This window comes from Haliotis rufescens, unplaced genomic scaffold (assembly GCF_023055435.1).
Source record: "Haliotis rufescens isolate VD_foot unplaced genomic scaffold, xgHalRufe1.0.p SCAF_1, whole genome shotgun sequence".
NCBI lineage: Eukaryota > Metazoa > Mollusca > Gastropoda > Lepetellida > Haliotidae > Haliotis > Haliotis rufescens.
In genome coordinates this window covers 62,920,123-62,946,430 of record NW_025963779.1, presented here as the reverse complement: position 1 = coordinate 62,946,430, position 26,308 = coordinate 62,920,123, and the positions used below count along the sequence as shown (strand labels likewise).

Sequence of the window (26,308 nt, the reverse complement as noted above, 5' to 3'; positions counted from 1 at the left end):
AGCCGCACGCACGCACGCACGCACGCACGCCGCTATACAAGCGCAATAATCTTGGACGCGACGTTAAACCCTATTTCACCTCACCTCTCTATCCCTACTTTCTCCTCCTCATCAGCGCCTGGTATAACAAGCTTATCATCGAGCACCTCCCTCACCAGCTTCTCACAGTCGCCCCACGTCTCTCTATCCCCACCCTGCTTCTCGGGGATACCGTAAAACACTCGACTGTCTCTGCGAGATCTGTTTTCTAAGTCATCAGTTTTATTTGTCAGAGTGTTTGTTTTCGTGGTCAACGAATCTGTAAGTGATTCCACTTGCAGTTTGAGTGTCTTTACTTTATCATATCCTCGAGCTCACTTACAGTTGGCTTCTGTGGGCCGGGGTGTGTCTCCACATCCCCACACCTAGTGACAGTAAGCAGCGCCAGCACGAAAACCGTCGCAATGAAGTTGCTAATGGGGACTTCAACCGTGGTTTCCTATGACAAAATTACCTATTTCCACACTCCAGGTGTTTAGGTCCACGCCCACGTCGTTTCCGGGAGTCACAGTGTCGTCTTTATAACTTATTCAGATTGTTTTGGTCAGTGTTTACAGTTGTTTCTCAACATGGGAGGTTACCCCAGCGCGAAAAGGTTTATCATATTGATATAGAATAAGCAGACATGTTCAAATGGCTGACAACAAGCCTTTCTGTCTTACAAGTTTGGACTTCTGACATGGCCCAATAATATTGTCTAGAAGTTGGAATAAACGGGTCAACAGGAAGTCGCTACTCTGGACTTGCATTTGATTGGAGTGACGGGCAACAAAGGAAGCAACAAAGGAACAACGATGACTTGACAAGTTCAGTCGTTCTCTCGTCACGCAATGCTGTGCTGTAAAACAAGACAGATGTCGGTCTTTTGGGGAATTTATTCAAAGCTGTTAGAACACTCTGTAAACACTATACATTTGTTATCTTGCTTATATGCGATACAAAAAGTTACTTGATAGTTACATTGTAACATAAACCACATATGTACCAGTATTTCTTTACCTGTACGTTGTCGGTACATTGTATTTGCTCTTATAAACCTTGTACATATAACATCTACATATATCTAACCACCTGAATCACGAATACAAACTAAATGCAATGATTAAATACTTGTAGCATTGAAATGTATGTTACAGGAACTGGCCATGTGGTTGACAAACATTTTCTTTCTATTCAAAGTTGAATTCAACAAAACATTTATTGCTGTAGCTGATTACATCAAACCCATTCAAATTGGTAGAAGATCCTTGGTAGAATAGGCCAATCACTAGATTGTTTGGGCTAGATTCGATTATTTACAGACCGCCGTCATTTTGATGCAGTATTGCTGTATGTGGCGTTTAACAACAAAGAAACAAAATTCGACGCATTTTCCAAGGTTTCACGCGGTTTTCGAACTCCCTTTAGGGTGAGAGAGGAGCGGGGTGGGGCGGAATGGGGTGTGTTGAGGTGGGGTCGCTAGCCTGCTTACCCTACGGGAGATAAGAACAAGATACACTTTACTCAATAATGATCAACACCGAACCAAGTGTGTTTCCTTCTCATCTATGCTTATTGCATATATCACATCCTTCAAAAATTGCACATCTCATACACTTGTTCGTCGCTCTCCGGTCTGAGGGATATGTTCTGGTAGTCATCCTCTTGCTCGTTATGCACCTGTCTCAGGGGTACATCCTGATACTCAACCTCTGTCGTCGTATCGTCTGCAGTGCTGCAGCCTGCCTTTTCACCTGGAGGAACAGGAGCCTTGTCATAGGCTCTGTTCTCATGGGTGTTCTCCAAATGTGCATCTAGACTTGGGAATGGTCGTCTGTTCCTTGGTCGCCTGCAAGTACAGAATGGCCTTCCTGAAAAGGGTTGTTTATTGCATGTACTGTAAACAAGGCGACCAAAACAGTTTGTCGTGAACAGAAATCCGAAACAGCCACCCTAAAGCTCCCCGGTGGATGGTTGGTTGGTTGTTTAACGCCGCACTCAGCAATATTACAGCCATATGACGGCGGTCTGTAAATAATCGAGTCTGGACCAGACAATCCAGTGATTAATATCATGAGTATCGATCCACGCAATTGGAATCGATGACATGTACCAACCAAGTCAGCAAGCCTGACCACCCGATCCTATTAGTCGCCGTTTACGACAAGCATAGTCGGCAAGCATGGGTTGCTGAAGACCTGTTCTACCCCGGATCTTAACGGGTCTCCCTGATGGTAATTTACTGCACAGTGCCTTATTTGTTATGAGTTTTAGAAAATTAAATGGATTATTCATTACATTAGAAAGGACCATGGGCATAAGTAATCGTTGGAAAGATGTGCCCATACATTTAAAATAAACTTTATCTTTGTCTCACATGTATATGATGATATGCGTACATACGAAATACATAAAGAATTATGGAAATATTTTTTAACATTCCTAACAGTTAATTATCACACTAAACATGTTTATGTCATTTGCCCATATTCAGAACAGAGGCCACGTCCTGTCCTAGACTGGTTTACCTGCCCTACAACGCTTGCGCTCCTCGCATGCAGCCGCTAGGAGGCAAAGGGCAGGATACCAGTCTAGCTCTATCCGACCTATAGCGAGTTCTGCCTGTCGGGAGGGTCGGTAACAGGCCTATAGCATATCGCTATGCGGAAAACGTTGATCCAGTGTCAGTGTAGCGAGATATTAGTGAATAATTAACGTGTCAGGGTACAGAAGTAAACATATTACCATTAGGGAGGTAACTTTAATAGAGAAGTGGGGTTAATGGTTAAAATCAACAAACACACTCACAACGTTGTGGGTTTCAATTGCAACAATATCTGCTTGTCTCCATGTGCAGATCTACATCATTATAAAATAATATATAAACAACACTGTAGCTATTACTTTAAAAAAGATTAACAATGAAAACATCTTAATAGCATTACCATTCATGTATCAATGTCAACAGTATCATCTTTTTCCTCTGTGATTGAGTCCCCGACACTTTCACAATTTATGTTGAAAAAGTATGTGTTTGTTTCTTTCATAACGCCGCACCTAGCAATACTCCTATATATGAAATAGTATGAATAGCATCGCGCATCATTTCGACATTACATTATGCTTGTAGATTTATATCATAACGAGCGGTAAGCATTGTAATAGCAATAGCTGGAGTTACCTCCCTTCCACCGAGCATGGCCAAGCTCCTTCCAAGCGTGATACCTTCGTTACACTCTCGGTATAGAGAGCTCCGCGAACGGGATATCGCTGTGAGGAGCTTGGAGCAAGGCCAACCACCGGAAGTCCGCATTCATGCATGACATACTTACCTCAAGGAAAAGGTTTATCAAGAAGATCATTCTTCTTATTTATTCAGATATAAGTTCACGCAGCAACTTACAATGCTCAGGGAAGTCTTGTGAACGGCTACCATAACATTCTGGAATGATCTAACCAGATGCAGGCCTCTGATGGTAAAACTTTGAAAAGCTTAGTCATAAGCGCAATGTGTCTTTAAAATAAAATGTATATCCCTAAGCTACCGACATGAAAGAAATGTAACTGAAGCTGTAGCTGATGGTATGTTGCTCGATATCACTTAACGAGTCGATCTCCTTCCAACTGATTATGTAAACATTATATATGTGTAACGATTTATTATATGGTCTTTGTAAAGACTTTCATTTTGAACCTGATCAACATAAGACACATACAATGTAGACACAATTTATGATTATCGTCTTCAATATACAATAATAGTCACGTTTCAGTGTAGCTCACAGCTAAGCTTGTCAGTCATGGCTTCACCGTCAAAGGTCTGGTCAAATCATTTTTGATTTATGAGTGAGTGAGTTGGGTTTAATGCCGCGTTTAACAGTATTCAAAGTATATCGCCGCGTGTCAGCTTAATGTGGGAGGAAAGCCCGAAGTGATGCAGGTCTCAGACGTTTATCACTTGGGTGAAAGCCACGAGCACGGGTATGGTGCTGACAAACCTAGAAACATAATCGGGGCGAACCGGGATTCGAACCCACAATCATAGGTTTCTGGCGTGCCCAAGGGACGCAACTCTGCACAGCGAATCGCGGCGCCTTTGACGACTGGGCCACCCGTGCCCCCTTTGATTTGTGAGTTATGCATGTGTCACTTAAAACATGACATTCATGACTGAAGTGTAATCATAAGTTTTGCACCAAGTTGCACCAGCTTGATACGACATGTGCTCAGCATCCACGATGCCAATAAGATATACGCGGAACTACTGATTCTGTATCTCTATGCCCAAGGAGGACATAGATAAACAGATGCCACATGCTTCCTTATGGTACGTCGCTCAGGGTGTGAATTGTTTTAAGTAGCGAAAACCTTTCAGCAGCCTTCCAAATGTCTGGATATATTACACTTGCCTTTCACATCTCCACGCAACTGTCAGCGCAAGTACCAGGATACTCAGAACACTGCACACGCCCGTCAAAATCCACACGAGCAGGTTCGGTCCAATCTCTGGAAAACAAATGAGTCGGTGATTTAGTGAATGAAAAGCCAAATAGAATAGGATGTGCGCGATGAGTGAGTGAGTGAGTGAGTGAGTGTGGGTGGGTGGGTGGGTGAGTGAGTGAGTGAGTGACAAGCCGCAAAAGCAATAATTGATTTTACTACAACATGAATACTTGTTTCATATGTCATTGTAGGATGCTCCTTGCAAAGATTCCTACTGACGACTGACCTGTGTTACACTGTGCCCCGGTCCACCCCGGACTGCATCCATATCCACAGGCTCCAGTGACTGTGTCACATGACGTGTTGGCACTACAGTGTCCACAGCTCAATGTGCAGCCAGATCCATATCTCCCATCGGAACATTCTGATACCATTTAAAGGACGCATTGTCAGTTATCAATATCACTGTGCCAACATAATTCATAAGTGGGTTAATTTTGCAATAAGTTTGTATGGTATCCAGTGACAAATAACGCTTGAGATACAAAACCAAAAGTTTATTTAACTACGAAATTAATACTTGTTTCATTTTTGGATACTCCTTACGACTGACCTGTGTTGCACGTTGCTCCAGTCCATCCAGGTTTGCACCCCCGTGAACAGAGACCGTGTATCTTCCCACACACAGTGCCTGTTGCACAGCTGCCACACCGCGAAGAGCAGCCAGAACCGTACAGGCCGTCTCGACATCCTTCCAAGGAAAATAATTCTTGGAATGTATGTCAATTCTTAGGTGTGTGCCACATAAAAACTAATATGTATAGTGCATTTAACTAATAGCGCCAAGGAATGTATCGGCATCGGATAAAACATAACGCTTAAAACATTTACGGACATTTGTGCAGATGGTAACATGAGGAGTTTCCTGTCACAAGTTGGGCGTATGTCATAAATGTGAAAGCAATTTGAAACTATCAACCTAGGACATACCTTCTTTACACGTAGATCCCATCCAGCCTGGTTCACATCCGCCTTCACAGGCCCCGGTGACTTTGTTACAAGACGCGTTGTTCTCACAATGGCCACAACTAATTGTACAGCCAGATCCATACCTCCCATCGGAACATTCTGATATCATTTAAAGGACGCATTGTCAGTTACCAATATCACCGCTGCTCATATAATTCATAGATCATATTTGTGGTACATAGCGTGTTGTTCTTACAATGTCCACAAATATTTTTACAACGAGCTCCGGAGCTCCTTGAGCAAGGATGTATTGTAGGAAATGGTTGCCGTTACTTCCACCGAATTGGTAAAAGATCATATTCAATTCATGTTCAGATATATGCAGACACAGCAGACCTGAAAGCCAAGACCGTAACGATCGCCGTAACAATCTAATGGGGCCTTTACACAGGATGGCGACCTTTCTGCCTCCTGTGTGCGACCATAAAATGTGCCAGGTCGTCGTTGGAGGCTCAATGGAGGCAGAATGGTTGCCGAGGTCGTTCCAAAGTGGTACACGGGAGGTTCAGACATCGCCATGGACGCCGTGAATTTATGAAAACAGTCGCACAAAGGTCGCCGAGGAATGTGGTTGCTCAAAGGAGGCAGAAGGGAGCCACAGGCATTGCCATTGTTGCAGAATGAAGGCACAGTCGTCGTCGAATGGTCGCCAGGTAAAAGATGCGTTCTGTTGCAAATTTTTCCCGTCAATCTGGCTAATGCTTCTATCTCCCTTGTGCCTCCTTAGGGCGACCAACAGCGTGCACTGAACGATGACTGTGGCGACCGCTGTGCCTCCATTCGGCGACCACGGCAACCCTTGAGACACCATGGCAATGCTTCTGCCTCTTTTCTGCCTCCTTTGAGCTGCCTGTAATGGCTCCACAGTCTGCCTATAAATAGAGGGCTTGTACCTGCAGTGTTTCACTGTGGTTGCAGACGCTGAACAACTCGAGCAGTTACTGCTGAACAACTGCTGGAGCAGTTACATAGATACATGATTTTCTGGGTTCAGGCGACCATTGAGCGTCCTGGCAAGTTTTTGATCGCTCAAAGGTGGCACAAAGGTCGCAGCCCTGTGTAAAGGGGGCCTTAGTACAAAATTGGTCTTTACTGTTTTGTTAATTATATATTTACTCTGAAAAGGCCCTTTCCATAACCCAAGAAGACTTTGATATTTACAAAATATGCAGGTGATGAAGCATAACATTACCCGATTTCACACATATTCTTTCATATTCATTCTTTGATTCACATAGTTTAAGTTGGGAAAGGCAATAACACGCATCTGTGTGGGTAATAACTTACACTGTTGCGACGTTTCGGTGTAGATGCTTGCATCGTTGTCAAGCTCAGTAGAGAAATTGTCATCCATCCTTATGCGTGTTACTACTTTACCTAAATTCAGCTATGTCAATCAAAGAATAAGTAAGTCAGCAACGAGTCCACAACACTATATGATCTTGTTAACATTGACACTGATTGTACTTACTTCTGAAGACTGTCATCCGAGCGAAGATACTCACAGACCCGTTGATCTTGATAGTTGACATTGTTCCATCCTCTACTGACATGACGAAAACCTTTCCCCTGTCAGTGCAAAAATAGGTAAGTCGTTAACGTCAGAGAATAATCAGCCTCGGTCATCTGCTGTACCAGATTCTATTGGTGTAAAAGGTAAACTCCCTGCGAAAATTATACGAATCACTAAAATTCAGTGTTGACAACAAGTGTAAGCATGCCCTATCGGTACCGTTAACATCCGTCACTTAAACACTTGGCGACCCCCGTAGATCCGAGGCAGAATAGGCCTTCAGCACCCCATGTTTGTCGTAAGAGGCGATAACGGGATCGGGTGGTCAGGCTCGCTGACTTGGTTGATGCATGTCATCGTACCCCAACTGCATGGATCGATTATCATGATGTCAATCACTGGAATGTCTGATCCAGACTAGATTATTTTTCAGACCGCCGTCATATAGCTGGAATATTACTGAGTGCGGCGTTAAACAACAAAGAAACAAACACACTAAACACTTGGCATACAAAAGTAAGTGTTTGTTTATTGTCTGTCGCCGCGCAGCAGTACTCCTGCCACACGACATCGGCCTCTAAACAATGGAGTTCCGACCATGTTCTGCATAAGATCAGCTTACATTGCTTCTTCGTAAACAAGTTCAATTTATACATAGATAATAAGACAAGTTAATATGATTATACTGCTGATTCCAAATGCACATTGGTAAAATATTCAAACTTAGCTATGTTATACCTTCAAAAATTGTTTTACAGTTTCGATTCAACACGTTGTGCTCTAAGGTCGTGACATCTAAGTATGAATAAGAATCATACAAAATTAGTATGTACTCATGAGATGGGGATAGTGTTATGTTTGTTCGGCTCAGCCAATAAAAATGTTTCAGCAAGATCTAGCATATAATTAACATGTTCCCTACACACGACTTCTTGATGTATGATAATAATAAACCACCTTTCCTCTTCTGTAGTAAAGTACAGCGACCCCTCAAAAGGGAACACATAGATATAACCACTGCTGTTCCCGTAGACAGTTGTCTCTCCTGTCTTCATGTCCACTGATCCCAATTCCTTTCTTGATTTGGAGGAATAGTAAAGAACGTTAGCTGCAAAATACCATAACGTTGACCATTAACATGTTGCAATGATATTGAGTAACTTCTTTGAGAGGCATTTAGAAGTTGGAGTACTAAGTAAGGATACGATTTATGGATGAAGAACTTCTTTATTACAGTTAGAAACGACGTTTCGGTGTAGGTTCAACACTTGCTTGATAACGGTGTTAGAACCTACACCGAAACGTCGCTCCTTATTGTAATGAAGATGTTCTTTATCCATAAATCTTATCCTTACTTAATGATATTGAGTGGTTGAATTTCTAAGTTTAAATTTAATGCCAGTAAATAGTCTCAATAACGACAGCTTTGACAGATAGTGAACTGTTTTGAAGAATTCGAAATGTCATTGTACATCATTCTGGAGTTTAACTGGTGACGCTTATTCAACTTTTCATGCCACTGATCAGATATTCAGAGGCTACTTTTTGCAGGATAGTTAAGAGGAGAAGAAACAGAAGAAGTAGATAAAGCTATCGTGTTGAAGGTTGTGTTTTTCACAGATTCCCTCTGCTGAAAAGACACAAAACACGCCGAGTCCATCATATTCCATGCCACAAGATGTTGTTTGTAGAACATTGTTTGACAAAATGATACACAGAGAAACCCGATAACTCCGGACGATAAGGTATCCGGTAAAAAATTAGAGGATGAACAAATTTCTAAATTAACGATTATTGTTGAAGAGTAATAATCCTTTGGTCAACAAGAACGTTCAAAACTAAATCGGAGGGATTTCCGGACTAACGAGGTTTCACATTTTCTGTACACGTTTCACGAAATGCAGGACTACACTAACAAGCAAGGGTTAACAATATTACAAAAATATGATCAAAATATTGTGGTAATGCAAAGCCCAAAGACAATTTCCTTAACCATTATCTACCGGAAAACAGTCAATGGGAATTAGGTAAGTGGACATTGTATAAAATACGGTCCATATGATTCAGCTTCCTGTTTTCCTATTTATATCGCGGGGCGGTCGGGTAGCCTAGTGGTTAAAGCGTTCGCTCGTCACGCCGAAGACCCGGGTTCGATTCCCGACATGGGTACAATGTGTGTCCCCCGCCGTGATATTGCTGGAATATTGCTAAAAGCGGCGAAAAACCATACTCACTCACTCACTCACTCACTATTTATATTTCCCAAATAAACATCAAACATTTAGGCCTTTTTGTAGCGTTCGTCTGTTGAAACTTGCTACATAGATCAGACTAATGAGGCACTAGTTCCTTTTGGTGATTTGGGATTTTTTTTTTTTTCATTTTTTTGACTTGTTACAACAGCATTCCAACTAAACTCAGAATTCATTGCAAATATTCCTTCCAGAAATTACCTGAGCTCTACTTTTTGTTAATATGAAACCAGATTACCGGAGGTACATAAGCTCACGTGTTTTAGTGATAACAGCCATGTTAGTCCTGTGTCAAAACCATTGAAGTTACGTGATGGAACTGGAGAATTTGTATTCACACAACAGACTAGCGATGCCTTTCATTTAAATGAATGCCTTTGAGAAACTTCAAAGCAGTAATGCTTTGATTAACCACAACCTTCAGTCTTTTATAATCATCACGGTTTGAATTCCTATATATAAAGCGTTCATAAATGCAGTAATGCACACATTTGTTCTTTGTATCGATGCATTTAAAACATTGCCCAGTTATTATTATTTCACAAGTGCCGTATTTTCCAACTGGCTTTAACCTTTCCTAAGTGGTCATGTTTGCTAGGTTTGGGATTTGCCTTCAATAGGATTTCAAGCTATTATTTAGGGTCAAAATATGTTTGTAGGATTCTTCATATTATAATAGGCAGTTGGTAGACAAAATAGGATAGTCAAATTATGCCAGAAGGAATTTTGGAAGTTTCCAAATTTACCACTATCGCCAGCAAAAGCCCATGACATAAATGCTGGTACACCATCACAACATAACTACTTCAGTAGTATAGGGGACATTCAAGATAATTAGTTTGCAATGTGGCGTCAGAAGTATTTTGGGAATGATATCGTTATTTGACAAACCAAACGTTCGATGAGGAAAGAATATTTCAGGACATGGCTGACAGTTTTGGTATATACAAGTGGTGGTGGGTTTGTTGTTTAACGCCGCACTCAGCAATATTCCAGCTATATGACGGCGGTCTGTATAAATAATCGAGTCTCGACCAGTCAATCCAGAGATTGATATCATGAGCATCCATCCACGCAATTGGGATCGATGACATGCATCAACCACGTCAGCGAGCCTGACCACCCGATCCCACTAGTCGCCTCTTATGACAAGCATAGTCACCTTTTACGGCAAGCATGGATTGCTGAACACATATTCTACCCCGGATCTTCATGGGTCACAGTGATCAAGTACTTGTAGGAAAAAACTTCACACCAAAAGCCGTCCTTAAAAATATGAGAACAACACTGCGGAAAGATGGCCTTTCTTGTACCACAGTAAAAACCATAAAAAAGTGGGCAGCAGAGTTTAAGCGTGTTGGGAGAGACTTGAAAACAACTCTGACACTGGAAGGGCTGTCATGTCAGCAAAACAATTATCCAGAGAATCCAAGCTATAATGATGCCCGACCGGCGAATGACAGCGTCATATTGCTTGTTCAGCGGGCATTTCACAACGATGACGTCATAGCAGCTGTGAAGAAGTTATTGGACAGCCGACAGAAGGGCTTCTGCCTTTGATAGTGTGTATATCCTACATCGGTACATTATTTATGGACTTGTTATATCAATTTACCTTTTGGGTCGAATTTTACTGTTGTTTCTTTCACAGGTAAAGATGTTGACCCGGTGCCATCATAATTCATTATCATTAAACCTGATGAACCAGCCACAATTAACTTCCTGCAATTTTGAAAACAAAGTTATTTTTCAATGGACACTATTTTAGACAAGGGATGAATATTAATATCACCATTCAGGAATAAAAGAAATGCTTGTTTCTGAGAATGAAATTAAACGCCGAAGCTGACATTTCGAAAAAAATGTTATTTTCTAAAGGTGACACACTCTGCTGAAAAGGTTAAGTTACGACACTGATTTCTTACTTTGTTTCTGCATCAATCGCAATTGTAGTTGGACTAGAGAGTGAATCACGGACTTGTGTGGTCACTTTTGTTGAGACATCAATTTTGGACAATGATGAGCCAATCACAATGAATAGCACCCTCAACGACGAATCTATGGCTAATCCATATGGGTCTGAAAATAGGTGTAAAATGCGTATCATCTCAAAATTTTACTTGTTCCAGTTTTAATGATATTAGATCGTTTACTCAGATACGAAACCTGTCTTAAGTCAAGATATTCGTCAAGGTCGCGTCAGGTGAACAGCGAAAGCAGGCGGCCCAGTGAAATTGAAGGATGAGGGGGGTCTTGAGTTGATCAGAGTGTGTGAGTGAGTTTGATTTCACGCCGCTTTTAGCAATATTCCAATATCACGAGGGACACCAGAAACGGACTTCACACATTGTACCCATGTTGCTTTCTAAAACAATTCGGCTTCGTTTTTTTATCAGAATCGTGTTATGTCAAAGAAAACTGCCACAAAATAGTGGTCTTTTTGAGCGTAGAGGCGGTGGTGTAGCCTAGTGGTCAAAGCGTTCGCTCGTCACGCCGAAGACCCGGGTTCGATTCCCCATATGGGTACAATCTGTGAAGCCCATTTCTGGTGTTCCCCCCGCCTTGATAAAGCGGCGTAAAACCATAATCACTCACTCTGATCGACTCAAGAACCCCCTCATCCTTCATTTTGATTGGGCCGCCACCTTGCGCTGTTCACCTAACGCGACCTTGACGCATATCTTGACGCAGGCAGGTTTCGTAGTGCTCTCAAACGCCAGGATTTATTAAATATCAACAACAATATAATTTCAGGGCGTTATTTTTTCACCTGATGATGACTCCCATTAGGTGGGATAGCCTGGTCGTAACACGTTTGCTTGTCCCGACGACATCCGGGTGATATTCCCAACATATTTAAATGTGTGAAACCCATTTCTGGTGTGTTGAATATTGCTGCAATCTTGACAATGACAAAGGAATACTTAGAAAATATATCAAACTACAAAACGAGGGAACTTGTCAAAGAAGAGAGAAATACCGGTTGTAAATGTCTTCCACTTGCTTTCATGGTCTGCTCCAGAAGTTCTGACTCTGGAAACAGAGTCCAGGGCAAAGTCAGTCCAGTAGATAAAATCTTCCACCGGATCATAGACAGGACACCGTGGCGATGGTGCAGATACAGGCAATGTGCGGCAGCTGATATATTCCTCAATGTTGCACAGGGTTACCTTTCCCTGGACAGCATTACCACTGTCTGTTAAGACCATCACTTCAGAAGATCCTACAAAGACCATAACGTATTGAGTATTAACACAATCTCGACATTTGTAAGCTAATGCCTTGGTAGCACTTTTGGTGCGTAAGAGGCGACTATCGGGATCGAGGGGTCAGGCTCGCTGACTTATTTGATGCATGTCATCTATTCCAATTGTGTGGATCGATGCTCATGTCAGTCACTGGATTGTCTGGTCCAGACTCAATTATTTACAGACCACCGTCATTTAGCTGGGATATTGCTGAGTGCAGTGTTAAACATCAAACAAACAAACAAAACAAAACTTTTGGTGCACTGATCAAGATCTGCATCTGCATCTTAACAGGTGACACTCCTTGATGCTAAAGTAAGCACATATTAACTTCTCAGAGGAGTTTTCTATGATGGCAGAGGGGGGGGGGGGGGGGGGAGGGGGGTGTGTCGGCCTCGGCCCACCTTACAATAGAGGTAAGGTGAAATGGGGTTTAGCGTGGCATTAAAAAATATTGCACCTCCAAAGCGTGAATGCATGTGTGTGTGTGTGTGTTCGTGTGTGCGTTTGTGTGTGCAACATGGATACCTCAGTCAGACACAGTATTCTGTCTCCGACCCGACCTGTCCTTGTTTCACCCCCTTCATGCCGAGCAACAATTTTTTTCCATGACGCGGCCCTGGATCGTTGGTTGGTTGGTTGGTTGGTTTGTACTTTAACGCCGCACTCAGCAATATTCCAGCTGATCAGACAATCAGACAATCCAGTGATCGATAGCATGAGCATCGATCCACGCAATTGGGATCGATGACATGCATCAAGCAAGTCAGCGAACATGACCACCCGATCCCGTTAGTCGCCTTTTACGGCAAGCATGGGTTGCTGAATACCTATTCTACCCCGGATCTTGCCCTGGATCGGAACACAGACATTCCGCTATCCGGGCAGACGGTCAATCTACTAGACCACACAGAGCGCGATAGAGCAATAGTGCGATGCGACAGATCAAGGGCACCCCTTCGCTCTGCCTCATCACACTGTCGCCCAGTCAGGTAAGGCGATAATACAATGGCCCCTCTCGGCCAGCATATATGCTTTTAAGGTGAGGTGAGGTGAAATGGGGTTTAACGTCGCGTCCAAGATTATAGCACTTATATAGCGACGTGCATGTACGTGTGTGTGTTTGTGTGGCTGCTTGTACTAGTCCGGAATGATGCCGATGTATAGTGCTAGCACACTGAGATACTATGCCGCAGTTTAACATGAATACCCCACTCAGACACAGTATACTGACTCCGAGCCGACCAGTCCTCTTTTTTTAGCCCCTAAATGCCGAGCACCAGACAGGGTAACAACAAGTACCATCTTTAAACGTCTTTTGGTATGTCGCGGCCGGGGATCGAACCCCGGACATTCCGCTCTCCGGGCGGACGCTCTGCTTTTAAGGACGGCGGGGTATCCTAGTTGTTAATGCTATCAAAGATTGCCAATTCATTTTGGATAGTAATACTGTATTAGAATTATAAATGAAACTGCTATAACTTTGAAAACCATGAAGTACCACAATTGTTAAAAAGTTGTTGTTGTTGACCAATTTATATCATGTACACAGCTCCACCGACCCGTGAAGATTCCGGGTTAGAAATGGTCTTCAGCAACCCATGCTATCGAGGTCGGGTGGTCAGGCTCGCTGACTTGGTTGATGAATGTCATCGTATCTCATTTATATGGATCGATGCTCATGACTTCAACCACTGGATTGTCTGGTCCAGACTCGATTATTTACAGACCGCCGTCCTATAGCTGGGGTATTGCTGAATGCGGCGTTTAACAACTAGCAAACAAACACACCTTCACCTGCCAATGCCACCCTTTACCTAAATTTATATCTATGCTACACTTCATATAACATTGTAGACCTGAAGACTATGTACTCCCTCTCCAGCTATCTATACCACCTGTAAAGTCAAGAATAACAAAGATTGCCTGTTCATCTTGGATATTATTATTGTATTGGGACTACAAATGTCAAAACAAATAACTTTTTTTTGAAAACCATGACGTGATATCATTGTCAAATAACCGTTGCTGCTGATTAAGTTGACTATGATGTACACACCTTCACCTGTCAGTGCTATCTATTTAAATTTGTTGCTATGGCACGCTTCATATATCATTGTAATTGATCTGTAGTTGTAATAAATTGAATTTGATTTGAATTGAGTAGAGGTTGAAAGCTATCGCTCGTCACGCCGAAAGCCCAGAACCGATTTCATTGATATAGTGTGTTAAGCCCATTTCGAAGTGATATCACGGGGAGGTGCCGAAAGAGGCGTAAAACCATACTCACTCATCCCTTTCTTGCGGCGTTAGTTTGACGCCAACGTCAGCAATATTCCAGTCATATCTAATCTGTTTATTCAGTACATGAGTGGGCCAGCGGCCCATAGTACAATTCGGTTCACCAGACATGTATAAAAATACAACTGTGTACACCTAAATACACAACAGCAAGGCATTCATAGATAAAGAATATTACTTCTGCAAAAATGAATTCCTTAACTTAAAAGCGTGGTAAATATAACAAGCCAGACTTCTAATTGTTGACTGATGCAGAGACGACATAAGTATGTAAAATTGTTCTATTGATGGATTTACATAATATTTTTGAGGAATATATGTCACTCGGAGAGCATAATATTTTTCACAAACCAATACAAAATGGTATTCAGACTCAACATAGCCTGTTTTACAAACCATACATAACCTTCGCTGTCTTGGGATACCAAAATATCTCCCGGTTTCTATGTGGAGCGAGTGGGAGCTAGCTCTAAAACGTGCCAGTGCAACGCGAAACTTATTGATTGTAATAGCCGATAAATAAAATTCCCTGCTAAACCTAAATTTATAACAAAGATATGATGAAGACGTCCTGATACTAATATGTGCTGGGCAAACAGGCTACGTAACAGAGACTAACCACCTGCTCCTGGGGTTACTACTTGAGATTCCCAGGGTCTGGATTCCGGGTTCAAATTGATCCCTAACAACCTATGCTGGTCGTAAGAGGTGACTTCAGGTATGGCGGACAGTGTCGGGGACGTGGTTGATGATTGTACATCGATTACGTATCAAATGTTTGCACATGATTCGGCAAATGTTCAGACGTATCTTCTACCAGCAGCAACTATTTAAACCATTTTATACAAGGCTATCCTTTGTAACGTTTCGTAAAGGACACACAATGGGTACATACCATGGCTTGGGCTGACTGTTAGTGCCACAGCATAAACGATGAAAGGTAAGAACATCTTCATGTTGTGATCCAGATCTGGACAAACACCAGACACTTAATAGTTGTGTTCACGAGGATTAAACAAGGATTTAAATCACTATACTGTATTTAGTCTTGACTTAACACAATGAAGTGAATGTCATTGGAAGATACATTTGACATCCTCGTACAGTTTGAGAGCCACAAACCAATGATTTATTTAGGGGTCTTGAAGGATGTCACACAATATAGGCTCAAAGTACACATCCTCATCGTCCCACACTTACATCCAACACAACAATAACTGTCATCCGTTCGCACAACTGACATCATCGTTCACGTTTGATAGCCGTAATCAGTTTAAGCTCCATGGAAACGAAATCACGTCACACAAAATGGACTAACATGAAACGTCGCCACATGCTTATCCTTGTAGTTAATGCATACTTCACGTCCAAACTGTATTTTGGGGATCGCGAATGCTATGCTTGGCTGGGTATTTGATTTCTCTACACTTGAGGAATTATCGGTTGACAAATTGGTATGGAACTTTTTACACTAATTTAAAAATATATTAGCATTGAGATCGGTCATGTCATAATTCACGTGATATTGGTTCGTGTAAACATTGGATGCACTCTGGTTGTTGACTGCTAGTGTACTAGCTTAAGAATACAAAAAAAAGAAAAGAAAATGAAACAACATTATATAACACTATTGATTCTCATTGTCAATTCGTATTACCCTTGTCTTGATAGTGTCCCTCTTGTCTTGTGGTGTCCCCCTTGTCGTGCATGTCCCCCTTGTCTTGTGGTGTCCCCCTTGTCGTGCATGTCCCCCTTGTCTTGTGGTGTCCCCCTTGTCGTGCATGTCCCCCTTGTCTTGTGGTGTCCCCCTTGTCGCGCATGTCCCCCTTGTCTTGTGGTGTCCCCTGGTCTTGTGGTGATCCCTTGTCTTGTGGTGTCCCCTTGTCTTGTCATGTCCCCCTTGTCTTGTGGTGTCCCCCTTGTCGTGCATGTCCCCCTTGTCTTGTGGTGTCCCCTGGTCTTGTGGTGATCCCTTGTCTTGTGGTGTCCCCTTGTCTTGTCATGTCCCTCTCGTCTTGTGGTGTCCCCCTTGTCGTGCATGTCCCCCTTGTCTTGTGGTGTCCCCTGGTCTTGTGGTGATCCCTTGTCTTGTGGTGTCCCCTTGTCTTGTCATGCCCCCGTGTCTTGTGGTGTTCCCCTTGTCTTGTCATGCCCCCTGTCTTGTGATGTCCCCTTGTCTTGTGATGTCCACTTGTCTTGTCATGCCCCCTGTGTTGTCATGTCCCCTTGTCTTGTCATGTCCCTCTTGTCTTGTGGTGTCCCCCTTGTCGTGCATGTCCCCCTTGTCTTGTGGTGTCCCCTGGTCTTGTGATGATCCCTTGTCTTGTGGTGTCCCCTTGTCTTCTCATGCCCCCGTGTCTTGTGGTGTTCCCCTTGTCTTGTCATGCCCCCTGTCGTGTGATGTCCCCTTGTCTTGTGATGTCCACTTGTCTTGTCATGCCCCCTGTCATGTCATGTCCCCTTGTCTTGTGGTGTCTCCTTCTCTTTTCATGTCCCCTTGTCTTGTCATGTCCCCTTGTCTTGTCATGTCCCCTTGTCTTGTCATGTCCCCTTGGCTTGTGGTGATCCCTTGTCTTGTGGTGTCCCCTTGTCTTGTGGTGTCCCCTTGTCTTGTCATGCCCCCTGTCTTGTGATGTCCACTTGTCTTGTCATGTCCAACTGTCTTGTCATGTCCCCTTGTCTTGTCATGTCCCCTTGGCTTGTGGTGATCCCTTGTCTTGTGGTGTCCCCTTGTTTTGTGGTGATCCCTTGTCTTGTGGTGTCACCTTGTCTTGTCATGCCCCCGTGTCTTGCCATACATGCCCTCTTGTCTTGTGGTGTCCCCTTGTCTTGTGGTGTCCCCTTGTCTTGTCATGCCCCTTGTCTTGCCATGCATGCCCTCTTGTCTTGTGATGTCCCCTTGGCTTGTGATGCCCCCTTGTCTTGTTGTGATCCCTTATATTGTCATGCCCCCTTGTCTTGCCATACATGCCCTCTTGTCTTGTGGTGTCCCCTTGTCTTGTGGTGTCCCCTTGTCTTGTGATGTCTCCTTGTCTTGTGGTGCCCCCTTGTCTTGTGATGTCCCCTTGTCTTGTGGTGTCACCTTGTCTTGTCATGCCCCCTTGTCTTGCCATACATGCCCTCTTGTCTTGTGGTGTCCCGTTCTCTTGTTGTGTCCCCTTGTCTTGTCATGCCCCCTTGTCTTGCCATGCATGTCCTCTTGTCTTGTGATGTCCCCTTGTCTTGTTGTGATCCCTTATATTGTCATGCCCCCTTGTCTTGCCATACATGCCCTCTTGTCTTGTGGTGTCCCCTTGTCTTGTGGTGTCCCCTTGTCTTGTGATGTCTCCTTGTCTTGTGGTGCCCCCTTGTCTTGTCATGTCCCCTTGTGTTGCCATACATGCCCCCTTGTCTTGTGGTGTCCCCTTCTCTTGTTGTGATCCCTTGTCTTGTCATGCCCCCTTGTCTTGTGATGTCCCCTTGTCTTGTGATGTCCCCTTGTCTTGTGGTGTCACCTTGTCTTGTCATTCCCCCTTGTCTTGCCATCCATGCGCTCTTGTCTTGTGGTGTCCCCTTGTCTTGCGATGTCCCCTTGTCTTGTGGTGTCACCTTGTCTTGTCATTCCCCCTTGTCTTGCCATCCATGCGCTCTTGTCTTGTGGTGTCCCCTTGTCTTGTGGTGTCACCTTGTTTTGTTGTGATCCCTTATCTTGTCATTCCCCCTTGTCTTGTCATACGTGCCCTCTTGTCTTGTAGTGTCCCCTTGTCTTGTTGTGATCCCTTGTCTTGTCATACATGCCCCCTTGTCTTGTGATGTCCACTTGTCTTGCCATACATGCCCTCTTGTCTTGTGGTGTCCCCTTGTCTTTTTGTGATCCCTTATCTTATCATGCCCCCATGTCTTGTGATGTCCCCTTGTCTTGTGGTGTCCCCTTGTCTTGTGGTGTCCCCTTGTCTTGTGGTGTCCCCTTGTCTTGTGATGTCCCCTTGTCTTGTCATGCCCCCTTTCCTTGTGATGTCCCCTTGTCTTGTGGTGTCCCCTTGTCTTGTTGTGATCCCTTATCTTGTCTTGCCCCCTGTCTTGTGGTTTCCCCTTGTCTTTTCTTGTGGTGATCCCTTGTCTTGTCATGCCCCCTTGTCTTGAGGTGATTCCTTGTCATGTCATGTCCCCTGTCTTGTGGTTTCCCTTGTCTTGTCATGTCCCCTTGTCTTGCCATACATGCCCTCATGTCTTGTGATGTCCCTTTGTCTTGTGGTGTCCCCTTGTCTTGTGGTGTCCCCTTGTCTTGTGGTGTCCCCTTGTCTTGTGGTGTCCCCTTATCTTGTCATGCCCCCTTGTCTTGCCATACAGGCCCTCATGTCTTGTGATGTCCCCTTGTCTTGTGGTGTCCCCTTGTCTTGTGGTGTCCCCTTGTCTTGTGATGTCCCCTTGTCTTGTCATGCCCCCTTGTCTTGTGATGTCCCCTTGTCTTGTGGTGTCCCCTTGTCTTGTTGTGATCCCTTATCTTGTCTTGCCCCCTGTCTTGTGATGTCCCCTTGTCTTGTAATGCCCCCTTGTCTTGAGGTGATTCCTTGTCATGTCATGTCCCCTGTCTTGTGGTTTCCCTTGTCTTGTGATGTCCCATTGTCTTGTCATGCCCCCTTGTCTTGAGATGATCCTTTGTCTCGTGGTGTCCCCTTGTCTTGTGGTGTCCCCTTGTCTTGTGATGCCCCCTTGTCTTGTGATGTCCCATTGTCTTGTTATGCCCCCTTGTCGTGTCATGCCCCCTTGTCTTGTGGTGATCCCTTTTCTTGTCATACCCCCTTGTCTTGTGATGTCCCCTTGTCTTGTGATGTCCCCTTGTTTTGTCATGCCCCCTTGTCTTGAGGTGATCCCTTGTCTTGTCATGTCCCCTTCTCTTGTGATGTCCCCTTGTCTTGTAGTGTCCCCTTGTCTTGTGGTGTCCCCTTGTCTTGTTATGCCCCCTTGTCGTGTCATGCCCCCTTGTCTTGAGGTGATCCCTTGTCTTGTCATGTCCCCTTGTCTTGTGATGTCCCCTTGTTTTGTCATGCCCCCTTGTCTTGAGGTGATCCCTTGTCTTGTCATGTCCCCTTCTCTTGTGATGTCCCCTTGTCTTGTGGTGTCCCTTTCTCTTGTGGTGTCCCCTTGTCTTGTGATGCCCCCTTCTCTTGAGGTGATCCCTTGTCTTGTGATGTCCCCTTGTCTTGTCATTCCCCCTTGTCTTGAGGTGATCCCTTGTCTTGTGATGTCCCCTTGTCTTGTGATGTCCCCTTGTCTTGTGATGTCCCCTTCTCTTGTGATGTCCCCTTGTCTTGTGGTGTCCCCTTGTCTTGTGGTGTCCCCTTGTCTTGTGATGCCCCCTTGTCTTGAGGTGATCCCTTGTCTTGTGATGTCCCCTTGTCTTGTCACGCCCCCTTCTCTTGAGGTGATCCCCTTGTCTTGTGATGTCCCCTTGTCTTGTGGTGTCCCCTTGTCTTGTGGTGTCCGTTTGTCTTGTGATGCGCCCTTGTCTTGTGGTGTCCCCTTGTCTTGTGGTGTCCGCTTGTCTTGTGATGCGCCCTTGTCTTGTGATGTACGATTGTCTTGTCATGCCCCCTTGTCTTGTCATGTCCCCTTCTCTTGAGGTGATCCCCTTGTCTTGTGATGTCCCCTTGTCTTGTGGTGTCCCCTTGTCTTGTGGTGTCCGCTTGTCTTGTGATGCGCCCTTGTCTTGTGATGTACGATTGTCTTGTCATGCCCCCTTGTCTTGTCATGTCCCCTTGTCTTGTGGTGTCCCCTCGTCTTGTCATGTCCCCTTGTCTTGAGGTGATCCCTTGTCTTGTCATGCCCCCTTGTCTTGTGATGTCCCCTTGTCTCGTGGTGTCCCCTTGTCTTGTGATGTCCCCTTGTCTTGTGATGCCCCCTTGTCTTGAGGTGATCCCTTGTCTTGTCATGCCTCCTTGTCTTGTGATGTCCCCTTTTCTTGTCATGCACCCTTGTCTTGAGGTGATCCCTTGTCTTGTCATGCCCCCTTGTCTTGTCATGCCCCCTTGTCTTGTGATGCCCCTTGTCTTGTTATGCCCCCTTGTCGTGTCATGCCCCCTTGTCTTGAGGTGATCCCTTGTCTTGTCATGCCCCCTGTCTTGTGGTTTCCCCTTGTCTTTCTTGAGGTGATCCCTTGCCTTGTCATGTCCCCTTGTCTTGTGATGTCCCCTTGTCTTGTCATGCCCCCTTCTCTTGTGATGTCCCATTGTCTTGTCATGCCCCCTTGTCTTGAGGTGATCCCTTGTCTTGTCATGCCCCCTGGTCTTGTGATGTCCCCTTGTCTCGTGGTGTCCCCTTGTCTTGTGATGTCCCCTTGTCTTGTGATGCCCCCTTGTCTTGAGGTGATCCCTTGTCTTGTCATGCCTCCTTGTCTTGTGATGTCCCCTTTTCTTGTCATGCACCCTTGTCTTGAGGTGATCCCTTGTCTTGTCATGTCCCCTTGTCTTGTCATGCCCCCTTGTCTTGTGATGCCCCTTGTCTTGTTATGCCCCCTTGTCTTGTCATGCCCCCTTGTCTTGAGGTGATCCCTTGTCTTGTCGTGCCCCCTGTCTTGTGGTTTCCCCTTGTCTTTCTTGAGGTGATCCCTTGCCTTGTCATGTCCCCTTGTCTTGTGATGTCCCCTTGTCTTGTGGTGTCCCCTTGTCTTGTCATGTCCCCTTGTCTTGAGGTGATCCCTTGTCTTGTCATGCCCCCTTGTCTTGTGATGTCCCCTTGTCTCGTGGTGTCCCCTTGTCTTGTGATGTCCCCTTGTCTTGTGATGCCCCCTTGTCTTGAGGTGATCCCTTGTCTTGTCATGCCTCCTTGTCTTGTGATGTCCCCTTTTCTTGTCATGCACCCTTGTCTTGAGGTGATCCCTTGTCTTGTCATGCCCCCTTGTCTTGTCATGCCCCCTTGTCTTGTGATGCCCCATTGTCTTGTTATGCCCCCTTGTCGTGTCATGCCCCCTTGTCTTGAGGTGATCCCTTGTCTTGTCATGCCCCCTGTCTTGTGGTTTCCCCTTGTCTTTCTTGAGGTGATCCCTTGCCTTGTCATGTCCCCTTGTCTTGTGATGTCCCCTTGTCTTGTCATGCCCCCTTCTCTTGTGATGTCCCATTGTCTTGTCATGCCCCCTTGTCTTGAGGTGATCCCTTGTCTTGTCATGCCCCCTGGTCTTGTGATGTCCCCTTGTCTCGTGGTGTCCCCTTGTCTTGTGATGTCCCCTTGTCTTGTGATGCCCCCTTGTCTTGAGGTGATCCCTTGTCTTGTCATGCCTCCTTGTCTTGTGATGTCCCCTTTTCTTGTCATGCACCCTTGTCTTGAGGTGATCCCTTGTCTTGTCATGTCCCCTTGTCTTGTCATGCCCCCTTGTCTTGTGATGCCCCTTGTCTTGTTATGCCCCCTTGTCTTGTCATGCCCCCTTGTCTTGAGGTGATCCCTTGTCTTGTCGTGCCCCCTGTCTTGTGGTTTCCCCTTGTCTTTCTTGAGGTGATCCCTTGCCTTGTCATGTCCCCTTGTCTTGTGATGTCCCCTTGTCTTGTGGTGTCCCCTTGTCTTGTCATGTCCCCTTGTCTTGAGGTGATCCCTTGTCTTGTCATGCCCCCTTGTCTTGTGATGTCCCCTTGTCTCGTGGTGTCCCCTTGTCTTGTGATGTCCCCTTGTCTTGTGATGCCCCCTTGTCTTGAGGTGATCCCTTGTCTTGTCATGCCTCCTTGTCTTGTGATGTCCCCTTTTCTTGTCATGCACCCTTGTCTTGAGGTGATCCCTTGTCTTGTCATGCCCCCTTGTCTTGTCATGCCCCCTTGTCTTGTGATGCCCCATTGTCTTGTTATGCCCCCTTGTCGTGTCATGCCCCCTTGTCTTGAGGTGATCCCTTGTCTTGTCATGCCCCCTGTCTTGTGGTTTCCCCTTGTCTTTCTTGAGGTGATCCCTTGCCTTGTCATGTCCCCTTGTCTTGTGATGTCCCCTTGTCTTGTCATGCCCCCTTCTCTTGTGATGTCCCATTGTCTTGTCATGCCCCCTTGTCTTGAGGTGATCCCTTGTCTTGTCATGTCCCCTGTCTTGTGATGTCCCCTTGTCTTGTGGTGTCTCCTTGTCTTGTGGTGTCCCCTTGTCTTGTGGTGTCCCCTTGTCTTGTCATGCCCCCTTGTCTTCTGATGTCCCATTGTCTTGTCATGCCCCCTTGTCTTGAGGTGATCCCTTGTCTTGTCATGCCCCCTTGACTTGTGATGCCCCCTTCTCTTGAGGTGATCCCTTGTCTTGTGATGTCCCCTTGTCTTGTCATTCCCCCTTGTCTTGAGGTGATCCCTTGTCTTGTGATGTCCCCTTGTCTTGTGATGTCCCCTTGTCTTGTGATGTCCCCTTCTCTTGTGATGTCCCCTTGTCTTGTGGTGTCCCCTTGTCTTGTGGTGTCCCCTTGTCTTGTGATGCCCCCTTGTCTTGAGGTGATCCCTTGTCTTGTGATGTCCCCTTGTCTTGTCATGCCCCCTTCTCTTGAGGTGATCCCCTTGTCTTGTGATGTCCCCTTGTCTTGTGGTGTCCCCTTGTCTTGTGGTGTCCGTTTGTCTTGTGATGCGCCCTTGTCTTGTGGTGTCCCCTTGTCTTGTGGTGTCCGCTTGTCTTGTGATGCGCCCTTGTCTTGTGATGTACGATTGTCTTGTCATGCCCCCTTGTCTTGTCATGTCCCCTTCTCTTGAGGTGATCCCCTTGTCTTGTGATGTCCCCTTGTCTTGTGGTGTCCCCTTGTCTTGTGGTGTCCGCTTGTCTTGTGATGCGCCCTTGTCTTGTGATGTACGATTGTCTTGTCATGCCCCCTTGTCTTGTCATGTCCCCTTGTCTTGTGGTGTCCCCTCGTCTTGTCATGTCCCCTTGTCTTGAGGTGATCCCTTGTCTTGTCATGCCCCCTTGTCTTGTGATGTCCCCTTGTCTCGTGGTGTCCCCTTGTCTTGTGATGTCCCCTTGTCTTGTGATGCCCCCTTGTCTTGAGGTGATCCCTTGTCTTGTCATGCCTCCTTGTCTTGTGATGTCCCCTTTTCTTGTCATGCACCCTTGTCTTGAGGTGATCCCTTGTCTTGTCATGCCCCCTTGTCTTGTCATGCCCCCTTGTCTTGTGATGCCCCTTGTCTTGTTATGCCCCCTTGTCGTGTCATGCCCCCTTGTCTTGAGGTGATCCCTTGTCTTGTCATGCCCCCTGTCTTGTGGTTTCCCCTTGTCTTTCTTGAGGTGATCCCTTGCCTTGTCATGTCCCCTTGTCTTGTGATGTCCCCTTGTCTTGTCATGCCCCCTTCTCTTGTGATGTCCCATTGTCTTGTCATGCCCCCTTGTCTTGAGGTGATCCCTTGTCTTGTCATGCCCCCTGGTCTTGTGATGTCCCCTTGTCTCGTGGTGTCCCCTTGTCTTGTGATGTCCCCTTGTCTTGTGATGCCCCCTTGTCTTGAGGTGATCCCTTGTCTTGTCATGCCTCCTTGTCTTGTGATGTCCCCTTTTCTTGTCATGCACCCTTGTCTTGAGGTGATCCCTTGTCTTGTCATGTCCCCTTGTCTTGTCATGCCCCCTTGTCTTGTGATGCCCCTTGTCTTGTTATGCCCCCTTGTCTTGTCATGCCCCCTTGTCTTGAGGTGATCCCTTGTCTTGTCGTGCCCCCTGTCTTGTGGTTTCCCCTTGTCTTTCTTGAGGTGATCCCTTGCCTTGTCATGTCCCCTTGTCTTGTGATGTCCCCTTGTCTTGTGGTGTCCCCTTGTCTTGTCATGTCCCCTTGTCTTGAGGTGATCCCTTGTCTTGTCATGCCCCCTTGTCTTGTGATGTCCCCTTGTCTCGTGGTGTCCCCTTGTCTTGTGATGTCCCCTTGTCTTGTGATGCCCCCTTGTCTTGAGGTGATCCCTTGTCTTGTCATGCCTCCTTGTCTTGTGATGTCCCCTTTTCTTGTCATGCACCCTTGTCTTGAGGTGATCCCTTGTCTTGTCATGCCCCCTTGTCTTGTCATGCCCCCTTGTCTTGTGATGCCCCATTGTCTTGTTATGCCCCCTTGTCGTGTCATGCCCCCTTGTCTTGAGGTGATCCCTTGTCTTGTCATGCCCCCTGTCTTGTGGTTTCCCCTTGTCTTTCTTGAGGTGATCCCTTGCCTTGTCATGTCCCCTTGTCTTGTGATGTCCCCTTGTCTTGTCATGCCCCCTTCTCTTGTGATGTCCCATTGTCTTGTCATGCCCCCTTGTCTTGAGGTGATCCCTTGTCTTGTCATGTCCCCTGTCTTGTGATGTCCCCTTGTCTTGTGGTGTCTCCTTGTCTTGTGGTGTCCCCTTGTCTTGTGGTGTCCCCTTGTCTTGTCATGCCCCCTTGTCTTCTGATGTCCCATTGTCTTGTCATGCCCCCTTGTCTTGAGGTGATCCCTTGTCTTGTCATGCCCCCTTGTCTTGTGATGTCCCCTTGTCTTGTCATGCCCCCTTATGTTCTGATGTCCCATTGTCTTGTCATTCCCCCTTGTCTTGAGGTGATCCCTTGTCTTGTCATGCCCCCTTGTCTTGTCATGTCCCCTTGTCTTGTGGTGTCCACTTGTCTTGTCATGTCCCCTTGTCTTGTGGTGTCCCCTTGTCTTGAGGTGATCCCTTGTCTTGTCATGCCCCCTTGTCTTGTCATGTCCCCTTGTCTTGTGGTGTCCACTTGTCTTGTCATGTCCCCTTGTCTTGTGATGCCCCCTTGTCTTGAGGTGATCCCTTGTCTTGTCATGCCACCTTGTCTTGTGATGTCCCCTTTTCTTGTCATGCACCCTTGTCTTGAGGTGATCCCTTGTCTTGTCATGCCCCCTTGTCTTGTCATGCCCCCTTGTCTTGTGATGCCCCTTGTCTTGTTATGCCCCCTTGTCGTGTCATGCCCCCTTGTCTTGAGGTGATCCCTTGTCTTGTCATGCCCCCTGTCTTGTGGTTTCCCCTTGTCTTTCTTGAGGTGATCCCTTGCCTTGTCATGTCCCCTTGTCTTGTGATGTCCCCTTGTCTTGTCATGCCCCCTTCTCTTGTGATGTCCCATTGTCTTGTCATGCCCCCTTGTCTTGAGGTGATCCCTTGTCTTGTCATGCCCCCTGGTCTTGTGATGTCCCCTTGTCTCGTGGTGTCCCCTTGTCTTGTGATGTCCCCTTGTCTTGTGATGCCCCCTTGTCTTGAGGTGATCCCTTGTCTTGTCATGCCTCCTTGTCTTGTGATGTCCCCTTTTCTTGTCATGCACCCTTGTCTTGAGGTGATCCCTTGTCTTGTCATGTCCCCTTGTCTTGTCATGCCCCCTTGTCTTGTGATGCCCCTTGTCTTGTTATGCCCCCTTGTCTTGTCATGCCCCCTTGTCTTGAGGTGATCCCTTGTCTTGTCGTGCCCCCTGTCTTGTGGTTTCCCCTTGTCTTTCTTGAGGTGATCCCTTGCCTTGTCATGTCCCCTTGTCTTGTGATGTCCCCTTGTCTTGTGGTGTCCCCTTGTCTTGTCATGTCCCCTTGTCTTGAGGTGATCCCTTGTCTTGTCATGCCCCCTTGTCTTGTGATGTCCCCT

The 26,308-nt window shown here is 45.8% G+C and overlaps 1 protein-coding gene across 1 annotated transcript; it reads right to left on the bottom strand.

Moving 5' to 3' along the window:
* Nucleotides 1-904: 904 nt before the first annotated feature.
* LOC124112569 lies at nt 905-16,531 on the bottom strand. The gene is made up of 11 exons (XM_046472730.2): nt 15,700-16,531; nt 12,236-12,478; nt 11,181-11,334; nt 10,871-10,977; nt 7,961-8,111; nt 6,962-7,059; nt 5,452-5,589; nt 5,075-5,212; nt 4,748-4,885; nt 4,428-4,524; nt 905-1,867 (listed from the first exon to the last, which is right to left on the bottom strand). The coding sequence occupies exons 1-11, from the start codon at nt 15,758-15,760 to the stop codon at nt 1,612-1,614; spliced, it is 1,581 nt and encodes a 526-aa protein (XP_046328686.2). The 5' UTR covers nt 15,761-16,531; the 3' UTR covers nt 905-1,611.
* Between the last annotated feature and the right edge of the window lie 9,777 nt (nt 16,532-26,308).